The 14,258-nt window shown below is 35.8% G+C and overlaps 2 protein-coding genes across 9 annotated transcripts in view; both read right to left on the reverse strand.

The window, feature by feature from the left end:
- LOC110463886 (zinc finger protein 227-like) overlaps positions 1 to 2,361 on the reverse strand; it is an 8,594-nt gene extending 6,233 nt beyond the window's left edge. Inside the window, exon 1 of the mRNA XM_021518798.1 lies at positions 2,313 to 2,361. The gene's annotated coding sequence lies outside the window, so the exon portion shown is untranslated. The remainder of the gene's footprint in view (positions 1 to 2,312) is intronic.
- Positions 2,362 to 8,227: 5,866 nt separating this feature from the next.
- Positions 8,228 to 14,258, reverse strand: part of LOC110463888 (probable prolyl 4-hydroxylase 3) — a 15,927-nt gene continuing 9,896 nt past the window's right edge. For all 8 annotated transcript variants that reach the window (XM_021518803.1, XM_021518800.1, XM_021518802.1 and 5 more), the window contains 2 exons: positions 13,008 to 13,080; positions 8,228 to 12,473 (listed from right to left, as the gene is read on the reverse strand). In XM_021518803.1, coding sequence (XP_021374478.1) covers positions 12,232 to 12,473; positions 13,008 to 13,080 — 315 coding nt within the window. In that variant the 3' untranslated portion in view covers positions 8,228 to 12,231. The remainder of the gene's footprint in view (positions 12,474 to 13,007; positions 13,081 to 14,258) is intronic.

Raw genomic sequence — 14,258 nt, forward strand, 5'->3', positions numbered from 1 at the left:
TTTTGTTGACCTTTGTCCATGGAAGGTCCCTGCAAAATTTCATTGCAATTGGTTCAGGGGTTTTGGAGAAGAAGATTTTTGAAATTTTAGTCAATTTGACCCCTTTTGGCCCCGCCCCTCAGGCCCCTGGGGGCGTAGGACTAAACCGGCAACTGTTTTTGTTGACCTTTGTCCATGGAAGGTCCCTGCAAAATTTCATTGAAATTGGTTCAGGGGTTTTGGAGAAGAAGTCGAAAATGTAAATTGTTTACGGACGCACGACAGACGACGGACGACGACGGACAAAAGGCGATCGCAATAGGTCACTTGAGACTTTGTCTCAGGTGACCTAAAAATTAAGAAAGATCCCTCTAGTTCTTCCGGAGAAATAGCGGTAACAAACCCACACTATCAAAATCAAAGATGGCTGCCTATCGGCCAAGTTGTTTATCCAATCAGTCTCAAAAAAATGCCCTGCACAGCTAAGGACCAAGGGGAACCTACATATAAAATTTGAGAAAGATCCCTCTAGTATTTCTTCAGAAATAGCGATAACAAACTTTCAATATAAAAATCAAAGATGGCTGCCTGTCGGCCATGTTGTTTATCCGATCAGTCTCAAAAGTTGCCCTGCACAGCTTAGGACCAAGGGGAACTTACGTATAAAATTTGAGAAAGATCCCTCTGGTACTTCTTGAGAAATAGCGATAACAAACTTTCAATATCAAAATCCAAGTTGGCTGCCTGTCGGCCATGTTGTTTATCCGATCAGTCTCAAAAGTTGCACTCCACAGCTAAGGACCAAGGGGAACCTACATATAAAATTTGAGAAAGATCCCTCTGGTACTTCTTGAGAAATAGCGATAACAAGAATTGTTTACGGACGGACGACGGACCACAGACGCAGGGTGATTTGAATAGCCCACCATCTGATGATGGTGGGCTAAATATACAGGTTGTTAGTATAACATCTATACTAAAAAGTATTTAACACTCCACTGTAGTCAATCACAAGCCCAACTTGAAAATGTGTTTACAGTCACTTTCAGACCACTACAGTAACATATAAAACATGCTTGGAGTTCAAGTTTCACAACTAGGAGCTAAGCACAAGGATATGTTACATGCTATATAACATGACATATATAAAGAGGATTCACAAATAACAGTGTTTTAACTGTTTTATATATATTCTATATGATATATAGATCTATTGACTCCCTTGGCTGCTATGATGGGTATTGAAAAATGACAAAAATTGTGATTTCGCATATTCTTCTTAATTTAATAGAAACTTCATATAAATCCAGTTTTTATAGCATTGAACAAATTAATTTTTACACATAAAAAGCACAAAATTTATTGTAAAATACTATGCATAAATTCTCTCTGGATACAATATTTATAAATCATTGAAGTTAAGTTTGAAGTAATCCAAAGGGCTTATTCGTAAAGATATATACATATATGTATATCTTTTCGTGGATATCAGATGCTATTATACATGATTAACAATATCCATCCTAATATTTTTTATTTCAATGTCTTTGTAGAATATGCTGCACTTGATTTTTGCAATGGATTCAAGAGGTGCAAATTTAAATACTTATATAGAGTCTAATGAACCTTTCGCATTCTCACATTAATGTCATGTCATCATACGCCTAGAAAACTTCAAGATATCAAACATCTTGCCAGCCAAAAAGAAATCAAGAAAGGAAACTTAACTGTAATATACACTGTTTAGTTATACATGTAGGTCTGATTTAGTAATTTAACACATCACTCAATGCTTGAAAGAGTATACAGTACCGATATTCCGATACACTACATTACCAGATTGGGCACAACGGCGCATATGGGTAATAATCCTGCATTTGGGTAACATCTTTGTATGTTATGGTTGAATGCACTTCGAATCTACTTTCACTATCCTATATAAAAAATCAAAATTTTGTACTTCACTATCTTTTAAAAATCGCTATTTATATGGTTGAACGTTTTTTCGTGTTTTGACATTTTCTAGATTTTAGATGTCCTGACTTTTCTAAGGCTTCAAAGGTCGTGAAATACTTTCAAAACCAAAAACTGTTCAACCAAAAGTTGTTTATAATAACCATATAAATAGCGATTTTCAATAACGTAAGTGGAGTACAAAATTTTGATGTTTACAGTACAACCTGGCTCCGCCCTCACTAACGGCCGTGCCGTAACACATATCATCGCTAACAAATTCTCAGGTCTCTGTGGAATCAACATCGAATGATGTCGATATTTCAAATAATGACAATTGTATTGAAACGATATTGTAATAATGTAAACAACATACTTACCAATATCTTTTATACCGTCAATCTTCCTTTGCCACCGGAAAGGATGGATGTGGTGTAAATATCTGTCCGGTGACCGGAAATTCCGGATATTCATCTTTCAGCAAAGCTGCTGGACACCAAACTTTTTTTTATGAAAACGACTTACTGAGAGTCCATCACACACGAGGGAACGGATCCAGCATACTTGAATCTATTTATTTATAATTATATAAACTGTTAATGGCATTTTTTTTGTCGTTCAGAATATTCCGTTCACGCTCAATATCCTAACATTTTGAACTTTTGTCACTTAATATTTGTCCCACAGCACGCAAATGTACAGTTTCAACTGCACGTTTAGGCCTAACGTTAAATGTCTACGATTTGGTACTAACGCCATCTTCTGAGAAAAGAAGCCGGGACATGAAGATAATTTACATACAAATATCTTTTATACCTTTTGTCAAAATTGAAGCGATTTTTACAAATATTTCTTTTGACAATGTACCTATTTGACTATTTTGGATAAAACATCAACCGTCTTCTAGGTTAAAGCTTCATTCAACACTGTAATGTCAGGTTACGTATTAACGTTCTCAACATGTTTTAACCAATATTCAGAGATATAATACCCCGCTTTGTTAGTGTTCACCTTTCCGACAAAGGTTTCGGCTACAGTAATCAAAACCAATGATCAGTTCGGTATTCCGTATGGCATACAAGTGTTGGAATGTAGTTGGCTATAGGCAAATAACCGAGTCCAGATCGGACCCAAAGGATTTCTGTTCATGGTGATTGTAAAATTTATGTTACCCTGACTTTACCCAGAAACCGTAACATATATTTATTATGACTCTCGAGTCTTATTAAAATATTTCAAATGGGATCTAGCTCTTTTTTATATGTCTATAAATGTTACAATCTAATACAAAATTAATAGAAAATGCGTAGCGACGTTGCCAACACACGAAAGATAAATCGATATTAATATGTTTTTAAATATAATGAACCTAATATAACAGATTTACGGGCATTGTATACATCCGTTCATTTCCATTACCTGGTATTATGAATACAAAGTTCGTTGACTAGATTGCAGACGTCGTAGAAGGAAAAATCTCTTAAACAATTGCAAAATAAATTCCGTTTTAAAGCAAAAAATTTCAAGTGAAAATTCTGTAAAGTTTTTGTCTAAACAAGAGGCCAAGAGTGCCTTACCGCTCACTTGGATAATAAAGCAACATTGGAAAATTATTATTACATATAATTATGCAACTATTTCCAAATATTGGCTCTATCTCTCAGCAAAACCCGTTCATCGTTAGGTTCATTCTTTCTGCCCCCATGAAGTGGAGTGGATTTTAAACATTAACCCCAACTTCCCCTAAAAGGCCCGCCCCTCTGTCCCCTAAAAGCAACCCTCTTATTATTGAGTCCCCTTTGTCCAAGGATGCCCTACACCAAATTGTGTTAAAATCCCTCAAAATAAACTAAAGAAGAATTTTAAACATTTATTACTATAGCCCCCTACTGGACCATTCCTCCTTGCCAAATGATGCTCTGGGCCAACTTTAGTTAAAATAACTCAAATCATACTGAAGGAGACCAATTTACCCTATACCTATCCCCCAGCCACATCCTCTTTTATACAAAAATGACTTCCCCTTGCCTGCCAAAGAATGCTCTGGACGAAATTTGGTTAAATCCCTCCAATAGTACAGAAGGAGCAGGGCTTTCTAAGATTTCCCACAAGTTCCCCTATTGGGCGCCACCCTTCTTCCTATAGGTCGGCCACACCATCCAAATACAAAATTGAGTCCCCTTCACACAAGCATGCTCAACACAAAATTTGGTTAAAATTCCTCCAAAAAATGATATACCTAAATTTCCCCTATTGGGTCCCATCCCCCTGCCCCAAGGGGGGCCACACCCTTCGTTTATACAAAATCAGTCCCCTCTGCCGGAGGATGCTCTACACAAAATTTGTTTCAAATCCCTCACATCATTCATTTTGTACTAAAGGAGAAGGATATTAATAAACACTACGTACCCTCATTTTGGCCTTTAAAATTACACACACATTTCCAAATCGGACAGCTTTTACGGAAGCTGACTCGTATTGGGCTTCTTGTACATGCTAGATTTCTCATCAATGCCATGTACACATACATTGAGTTACCAATACAAAACGTATAATACACGTTTTATAGAGTTGTGTGATGTTTGGATATATATATATGAACAGAAGTATCTTTTATATAAGTTTGGCCAATCGATTTGAATCCCTTAGATTTAGAAACTGTAAAAAAAGAAAACCCCGGAAAATCTACCTTAATGGGTTATTGGGGTCATGAAGCATAATATGGCTTCGTTCAAGACGTGTTCAATGCATGTTTAATGCCATGCATAGAGCCTATGTTTTATAGCAATAGTTCTGATCTCTCAGATAGTTAATCTTCATTTGTATTAAGATGTTTAGTATAACAATCGTTCATTTAGTACGTCAGTTGCTTTCATCGGCTATTGACAAAATTTTAATAAGGAATTTCTAAAAGAAAAGAAAAAAGAAATAAATGAAAAAAACGCACCTAAACTGCTCTAAACAATAGCATGGTTTTCCATTGTACATAATACATATACTCAGCTATCACCTGAATGACGGTAACGTGTTCAACATTTCATACTTAAGTATACATTAGATTGTGTCACCTAAGTGACGGGTCACGTGCTTGACATTACATATAAGACACGAGTATTTTATCACCTGAATGACGGGTCATGTGCTTGACATCACATATAAGACACATTTTTTATCACTTAGTCTAGCCTGATGATTGTTATGCTACTCCAGCTGGAAACACTGTTTTAACGGACAACGCTAAACGGAGTACATTTAGTTTAGCGGTCCCCCAGAAATGGTGTAAATTGCCGAATGAGGACTTTCGCCAAAGTCATTGTCTATTAGAGCGTGCTGGACCCTCAACAGGAATTCAAAAACACAGAAACTGAACTTCTTGAGCAGTTTAACCAGTTATAATATATCCTTTAGTCTTCGCAATTTCCTTTTCTATTCGCTGGTTGTTGTCAAGCTCACTTCACATGCATACTCACTTGTCATTTGGGACGATATTGTAGCATGACAGAAATCATCTGCTTTTGATATACCTCGTCAAAATATGTGTTTGGAGAATATAGTGATTTTTAACAATAGGTTGTATAACCATTAATCTGTCTGAACAAAACAAAGATTTACCATGTATTATCATACGATATGTATGTTGATGCGTAGTTGTTTGGAAATACCGACCCACAAATCTTTGTCGATCACGAACAGGCAAAATATTAAATAATGAACGTAGATTGAGGGCTAAAAAACCCATTTAAATGAAGTCTTATAGAAGCTGCAATATTTATGAAAGAATGAATCAAAAGATGCTGACTACTTTAGGCCCAGTGTTTATCTTCTTATAGAGGCTGCTCATTTAAATTCAGCAGGCACTTTAAAAATCATTGAATGAAGCCAGAAAACTAGCTGTGGATTTGGGGGCAAAAGAGGAAAGCAGAAAAGCAAAGGTACTGGGAAATGGTTCATTCGCTTATAAAAGTCTCTGAGCAAATATCAGATGCCAATAAATATGCTAGGCCTCAATTGAAAATTGCTGACGGCAAAGGTATTGTAAATGATAACTATTTAGCGAGTATTGATTCTGCTCTGGATGGAAAATTGGGCTTTAATTTCATGAAACATGTACTAATACATTTACAACAAGAGACCAAGAGGGTTTGTATCGCTCACCTGGATATTTAAGAAATTTTTGCAACATTCTCATTAAAAATAGAATGGCAAATAACATACAAGAGATAGGAACTGGAAAAAACCTTTGTAGCATTTGTGTATCCTAATATCCACACTCAGCTATTGTATTTGTATACACTGAATGGTGGGATCTCAAACAAAGTTATGACTCTGTGAGTAAGTCGCTATGGACAGAAGCAGACCCCATGACGAGTGTGCTTGTTATTTTATGGCCAGCAGTTGTTTACATGGTTATGGGGTTGGGGATTTCAACTATTTCCAAGTTGTGACCCAGGGCTAAGGAGATCGCTGGGGGTGTTGGCAGACATCAGGTCAAGTGTGATGTCATACTAATGTTCCTGTCTTAGTGCTCAGAAATTGTATATGGTCATGGGCTGGGGAATCTCTTAAAGAATTATGGCCAAATAACCAATATTGGCTAAAGACGAAAGCGTGCCTATTGGCGTTTACAAGCTATACAAGAATGCAATCAAATGAATTTCTAAAAAGGATAAAAGGTGTTGAAATCTCGTCTTTTTCCCTGCAGGTAGGGCGTAAAAATTGTACCTACTGCCCCCATTGTATGCTCGTAAGAGGCGACTACATTTGGGATCTTATCTTTTCTCTTTCTTCTTCCTAATGTCTCCCTTGACAATACCCCACTTTTGGCCTTTAGTTGAGCGTTCGCCCCTGTGAGGAAGGCTTTGGGTTCTGTTCCCTGGCCGAGACATACCAGAGTCTGTAAAAATGGTAGTTTCTCCCATGGTTAACGCTCAGCAATTTAGGAGTGGGACGACTGGTTCGCCCGTTGTAAGTATAATGTGACTGGTCGGGGTGTACTGCTGGGTGTCTTCGGCAGTATGTTTCAGTGAGGTAGCACTATAAAGTCGACATTAGTTCCGCGCTATCACAAGGAGACAAACACGAACATATCGCAGCCTCCCAAAACACACACGCATACACTACACGCATGTATCTTGCACACAGGGGAGGCCGTTCTTAAATTACCATAGCTGTTGGTAGGACGTTAAACAATACTAAACCAAACCAATCCAAACTTTTGAGATGAATGAAATGACTTTTCCATTCCATGTTGATAATATATACTATGCATCTTCCGATAATCTTCATGAGGAACAAAAGCGGACATTGCTTTCTTTCTTATACGCTAGCAAACGTGTTCGCGAAGGACGAATGGGACTGGGGTAATACTATTGTGGTTTAACACACGATTGACACTCAAAATAGCGCACAAATTCGCCAAAGTCCTCGACGTGTCGCTTTAAGGGAGGAAACTGCAATCAAAAATATGATCAAACAGGACGCTATTGAACCTCCTCTAGTCCCTGTTCATCGACCATAGTTTAAGTGAAAAATAATGATAGTTCAAAAAGATTCTGTTTGAATTATTGATTATTGGCAAGTGAATAATCTCACCAAAGCGTTATTCTTTTCCCATGTCAGGAAGCAGTTCAAGTTCCAACTTGCACTAAAAGTTCGAAATGGATGCGTACTTCGGATTCACAAAGTGACTACTGACAAGTCGCTATGGGCCCCGAAAGATCGGAAAACACGTGTTTGCAACAGAATGTCGATTGTATCGGTTCAATGTAGGCAGGCTGCATTCGAAAGGCTGAGGTTTAAACATCTATAGGGTGTTTCGTGGAAAATGTGTTGAGTTTATCGTGACAACGGGTTAATTTTGGTCACGATATGAATGAAATCTGGATGTACCTTGGATGTGTGCTTGGCGCCGGTTACAATCAGCTGGATTAAAGTTTGGTCAAAGCAAATACATATTCTTACGAAGAGAGTGTCTTATCTTGGTTTGATAAATGTGTCACTGGGGTACGAAGCGTTGTGGGACTGTGATCTTACTGCGGGCAGTTTATTAGCAGTTCCGCAGAGATTGCTTGACCTATGAATGCTTTGACAGAGAATGACAATACATTTCAATGGACTTACATATGTGCTCAAACAAGATTTCGTCATTAGCAAGGATGCCAGGCTTTCGTGTTCGATGTCAGCTTTGAAAGAACATACAAATTAGAATTTTCAATGCTTGTTATGTCATGAACGCATGTTGGCTGACCCTCAGTTGCGTCCCTGTGACAAAAATAATGACAAGACAATCTGAAGATAAATTATTCATTTTTTATTATATAATCGTTCCTAAAGCTCTTTAATAACATAATATAAAGCATTAGTCAGAATAATAATGACAAGACAATCTGAAGATAAATTATTCATTTTTTTTTATTATATAATCGTTTCTAAAGCTCTTTAATAACCTAATATAAAGCAATAGTTAGAATACTAATGGAATACCTATAAACCACCGTGTAAGGCAATGGCTAAAATTTGGACAACCCCAGTAAAGATGACCATATTCAATCTAAGACTGGGATCTGGATTCTCATGTAATTCTCGACACACTTTATCTCTATATCCGTATTCCCTTCTTAGAACATTTTATATTAACAGTTTACAATGTTGTGAGAACATCACCAAAGATAACATTTGTGATTGTCGGCAAATCTTCCCTCACGATGACATTTTGTGATTGTGGGTGTATCTTTCCTGACGATAACGTCTTGTTGGTATGAGTAAATTTCATCTAAGGATAACATCTTGTAATTGTGAGTACATCTTCCTAAAGATAACATATTTTGATTATGAATAAATCTCCCCTACAATAACAAATTAAAAACTGTTGTTAATCTTCATAAGAATTTCACAAATTCTAAAGCGATCAGATACCATTATAAACTACATTTTAATAATTTTAAGATTTTGTAGGAAATTATGCCTAACGGCTCAGGCACTTTACCTCCCCAGACAACACTATAAGAGACCAGTTCCCTCGGGAAAGGGCCATAATAGAATAATATATGTATACAACTATACCATTACACTATAACGCAACAGGGTCGTATCTCATTTATCACACAGCAATATCACAGCTTACAAAAAAAACATTAAATAAAATAGATCGATAAATCAATAAAGAATTCTTAAAACATTAACCAACAATTCCTAGATAAAAAAAACCCATCAAAAGCGCTTTTCACATTCTGTGTAGATCGTATAGCTTCTATACGCTAATATATATATATAAAATCATGCAGCTATTATAGCCTATAACAACATATAATAATTGAAATACATCATATTGTAACATTTTTGTTCACGTAAATAAAACTTCTCTGCGTTTAATTGGTTGATATAAATAACCCACAGCAGAAAAAAAACTTTCTAATTTCTAACTTATCTGTGATACAATTCTGGTGTGGCAATTCTGAAGCTGCATCTTCAGTATCCATGACAACGTCTCATTGTAAATAAAGTACGAGAAAGATTTAAACCTAGTAGTTCTTCTTTATATGTGACGCAGTCCCCTCAAGTGACAATATGTGGTCAAGCAGACTATGGAAACCAAATAAAAATAGTCATCACAAACATTCCTTGACAGTGGTAACGTAACTGTCATAAGATAATTTTATTCAAATAGCATTTAGCTTAAAATTTAGCAGTAAATCAACTAGGAAATAAAGTACCGTGTTTGACACTCATGGACCATGGATATACAGAGTAGAATATGGATGAATATTTCAGGGTCTTAGATCGAGAAAGAACATGATATGAATGAATTTGAAGGTTTCAAATTGACACAGAATAAGGTTGGTTTATATTTTAAGGCCTTTGAGTGATACACAATGTGATATGGATGGTGTTCAACGCTTTAATACTTATCCATAATGTGGTACATTGTATTGGCGTACTATAACGGTAAGCTATGTTCACAACGATTTTTCCAATGATATTACCATTGTATATCCAGACAGTGTTATAGCAATTTAATATGGTTAACTAGTATCTTATATCAGATAGCACTACCATAGACAATGTATACAACTTATCAATCAAATACCTGCTCACAGCTATGTCTGATAATCTTCACATTAATAACAATACTTGTTTTCAACGCTGATACAAAACTATAACTTTTTGAAATATATACTATAACAACAATTTAAACATATTACAACAGCAGTCCATACGTTGTCTACTTAAGGATTGAAATACATAATTTTGATATTGATAGACGTTTAAGAAAAACCCAGTCACATTCATTTTCATAATATCCTGTATAAAACTTACATTGGAGAATACGTAAACAACTAGGTTTCAAATCATCCTAATTGCTTACACGAACTTCAATTTTTGTATTCATTTCAAAACAACAAAGAAAACTTACTCTGTATTTCCGAGAGGTTTCTGGTAGGTTATAATACATTTATTAAATGATGGAACAGTCAATTTTGTGCGTTAATGGATTTTATGGTTACCATTTTCACCAGGCAGCAAAGGCCAATCCCAGACAATGTAAGAAAGTCCATTAAAGTATGAATTAAATAGCATGACAAGATTGCCCCCTTACTAGTCTAACAGTATGATTAGACCCGAACATTATAGAATTAAAAAACATCATTCATGTGTAATATTTCTTTAAGTTATGTTTCTTTTTACAACATTTTGAGTAGGTAGCACTATTTAAGGGCAGTACAATCAAAAATTACAATTTGTACATTTCTGTAATAACAGTCATTTATATACTATATCCTCCCTATTTTTATTTTTGAATCACGACTTTACTAAATCCTATACATAGTCGTGTTTATGACTTACAGTAATTAGCAATGATTGAAAGCTGAAAATGCAAGGGCATGAAACCCAACACTAGCAAGTGGAAGCGAATTAGTGATTGTGAAGCTCATTGGCGAAATACAAAAATACTTAAAGAACTATTTCCAAACCATAGAAATATTTGGTCGCGAATGCAAACGCAACAAAATAACATACCTCAAATGAATTGCAATGCAAATTTAGTTAGTATAAAAAATTTAACCTGTAATTATGCCCCACTCCTGCTTTGAATAAATAGGGCATAAACCAAGTCAACCCACTTTTGGACAGGCCTCGAGATGCACGTCTTCCTTTTGTAAAATAATGTGCTACGCAATTCAGTTTAGCAAAATATCCTCATAATTTGCATTCTCCTACCAAACACTCCATTCCAAAACTATATGCAGACAACAACACTTCTTCCTCAGAACCACCATTGACTGGAATATACTGCCCTCCTCTATTGTAAACTGTCTTATCAATATTAAATACCCTCAAGTATCTATGCAAATGTCCCTTTCCTTCCATATGCAGAACTCTGACATAATCTTCAACTTGATGAAGTAGGTCAATATATGGTAGAAGTAGAACTAAATTAAGAAATATAGGTCAAAAAGATCTATATTTGATATATAAACCTTAACAAATTATTAAAAGGCAGTTCTGATAGAAAAGAACATTATTTATTCTAACACATGGTAAAATTTGAAAATTTTCAACACTTATTTTTGTTTTAAAAATACGCTTTGTACAATAAACAGTAAGTACCATAAGGTATATCACAACTTAACCGCTAGCCCAAACATTTAAGCAAGTTTTGATGCATATATATAGTGAAGCCAAAAACATGGTCTACAAAAGGACTTCTTGGTAATTCATCATTTATACTCATATCAGTTCTCGTAACAAGTGAGCTAAATTGTCTCCGTAATGACAATGATCTGAACTGTCTGTCTCTTTTCAGCTATGTATACTCCTAATACGGCATATAAAAAACAATGTGCATTGAAATATGTAAATATTCAATTAATCATGTTTTTCTAAAAAAAAATGTCAATGATACTTTTCTGCATTTATACAAGATTTTAAGGCAAAAGATATCTTAATGGTTTAACTGGTACCCCAGTGCGACAACTAAAACATCTTGGGCCAAATCCAACTGCAGGTATTCAAGCACTGCTTGTGGTAGGATATTGCACATGTAATTTGAAAATCCTGAAATCAAGATACCCAAAAATGCCGCCTTATGTACATGTGTATCCATTCTATTAATGGATAGAAATATTCTCATACCTTTCCACACCACAGTGGAAATAATAGAGTTGGCAATGCAAAATATATTTCAAACTGTTTCTATGCATTCATGTACATACATGTATTATCACCCAATGTCAAAAATAACAACTTTTATACTTGACAATGTAAACCGGGAGTCTTTATGTGTGAAATAAAACATATTCATTTTATTTCAAGATTCCCTATCCCATCACTGCACGATTGAATATTTTCATCTTCTGTGGGATTTTCAGCATTGTCGGGCTTGCTCAGCAGTAACTTGTGTGCTTCTATAATGGCATTCTCTTCTTCTGGATCAACCCGTGCTCCGGAATACATGACATCTGTTCTTATGGTGAATTTCTCTCCCGCTATCAGAGTTGATCCCTCGTGTAAAATGTCATGTTGAAACACCAAAACAGAACCTAAAAGTTTGATAAAAAAAGACACTTATTATCAAACATTTGAGAAATAGAATTACGAACTGATATTAATCAAGACATGTTCATACAACAATTCAATAAAATCATCATTATACTCTTAAATAAATGAAATTTGTTTTTTTAGTGTTTGTAATCAAGTTTTACTAATAAACGTTTTATTGTCATTTCATCTGACAATAACATTGTACTTGTTTTGTTATTTTTATTGTACTCATGGATTACTACTAATTTAAAGTACTGCATTACATATTCCATACCTTGTTTTAATTTGTTAGTAAGTCATAATTGATATCTTATACATTGGTAAGTTTTTTTTAAAAGACCTTTTTTTTTACTGAAAAAAGGGTAAAAAGAACATTTGTAAGTTAATGTATACAATGATAACAATTAATTCTTCTGCAATAGACATGTATTACTGATAATAAGATATTCTACACATTGATAATATATTTTAAGTCACGTTTTTGCAATGTACTTGTTCATAAGTGTACTTAGATGATTTGTTATTTCACTCGCCTGTTTTGGGAACAACTGGACACAGCTCCTTCTCAGGTGAATCCATAAACGTGGTCTCTCCTCCCTTAAAGCCCTAAACAGAGTAAAGCTATTCTGTTTATCATATGTTGATGAATGTGTCCATATCGCAATACCTGAACTTTTAGTTGTCATGCACCAGACAGGAAAGATGTATCTGTTGCACATTGATGTAAAACCAGCAGAACTCATGTCAAAGATTAAACACAATCATCAATACGGACATTTCCCATGCTGAACAACCTGGCCCTGTGGACACAACCCCTGCAGGTCGGGGATTGAGAAAAGAATACACCTGCTGTTACCCACTGTATTGTATCGTAAGAGGCGACCTCTATGTGCCCTGTATTTGGGGACACAAAAGCCACAAAGAACAAGAGGCCCAGGGGCCTTAATAGCTCACCTGGTATTTTATTTTTCAATTTAAAACCTGCTGAGTACCATTCAGGTTTATCAAAGGAGTACAAGTAACAAAGTTGCATCTTCCATTTATAAATATTCAATTCCCTTTGCCCAAAGATTCTCTAAAACAAGTTTGGTTAGGTTAAAATCCCTTCAACGGTACAGAAGGAGAAGGATCTTTAATGTTTTCCTCTATTTCCCCTAATGGGCCCCACTAATCTGCCCCAAAGAAGGGGAATCCACACACCTCAGTTTAAACAAAATTGATTCTTTTCTCCCTAAGCATGCTTCAGACTGCATTTGGTTTAAATCCCTTCACTTGTATAGTAGGAGAAAAAAAATCCTCTATTTCCCCTATTGGGCCCCGCTCCTATGCCGCCAGAAGGCCCACACCCTCCGTTTATACAAACTTGAGTCTCCTTTGTCCAAAGATGCTCTAGGACAAATTTGGTCAAAATCCTTCAATTGGTTGAGGAGAAGATTTTTAAAGATTTACCTATTTTCCCCTATTTGGCCCCGTCCCTCTGCCCCCAGGGGGACCATACCCTCCGTTCATACAAAACTGAGAACCCTTTGGCCAATGATGCTCCAGACCAAATTTGGTCAAAATCCCTTCATCGGTACAAAAGGAGAAGGATATTTGATGTTTTCCTCTATTTCCCCTAATGGGCCCCACCCATCTGCCCTTAGAAGGAGGCCCACACACCTCAGTTTATACAAAATTGATTCTTTTGTCCCTAATCATGCTTCAGACTGCATTTGGTTAAAATCCCTTCACTTGTATAGCAGGAGAAAAAAAATCCTCTATTTCCCCTATTGGGCCCCGCCCCT

This window comes from Mizuhopecten yessoensis, unplaced genomic scaffold (genome assembly GCF_002113885.1).
Source record: "Mizuhopecten yessoensis strain PY_sf001 unplaced genomic scaffold, ASM211388v2 scaffold10939, whole genome shotgun sequence".
In the NCBI taxonomy this organism is placed as follows: Eukaryota; Metazoa; Mollusca; class Bivalvia; order Pectinida; family Pectinidae; genus Mizuhopecten; species Mizuhopecten yessoensis.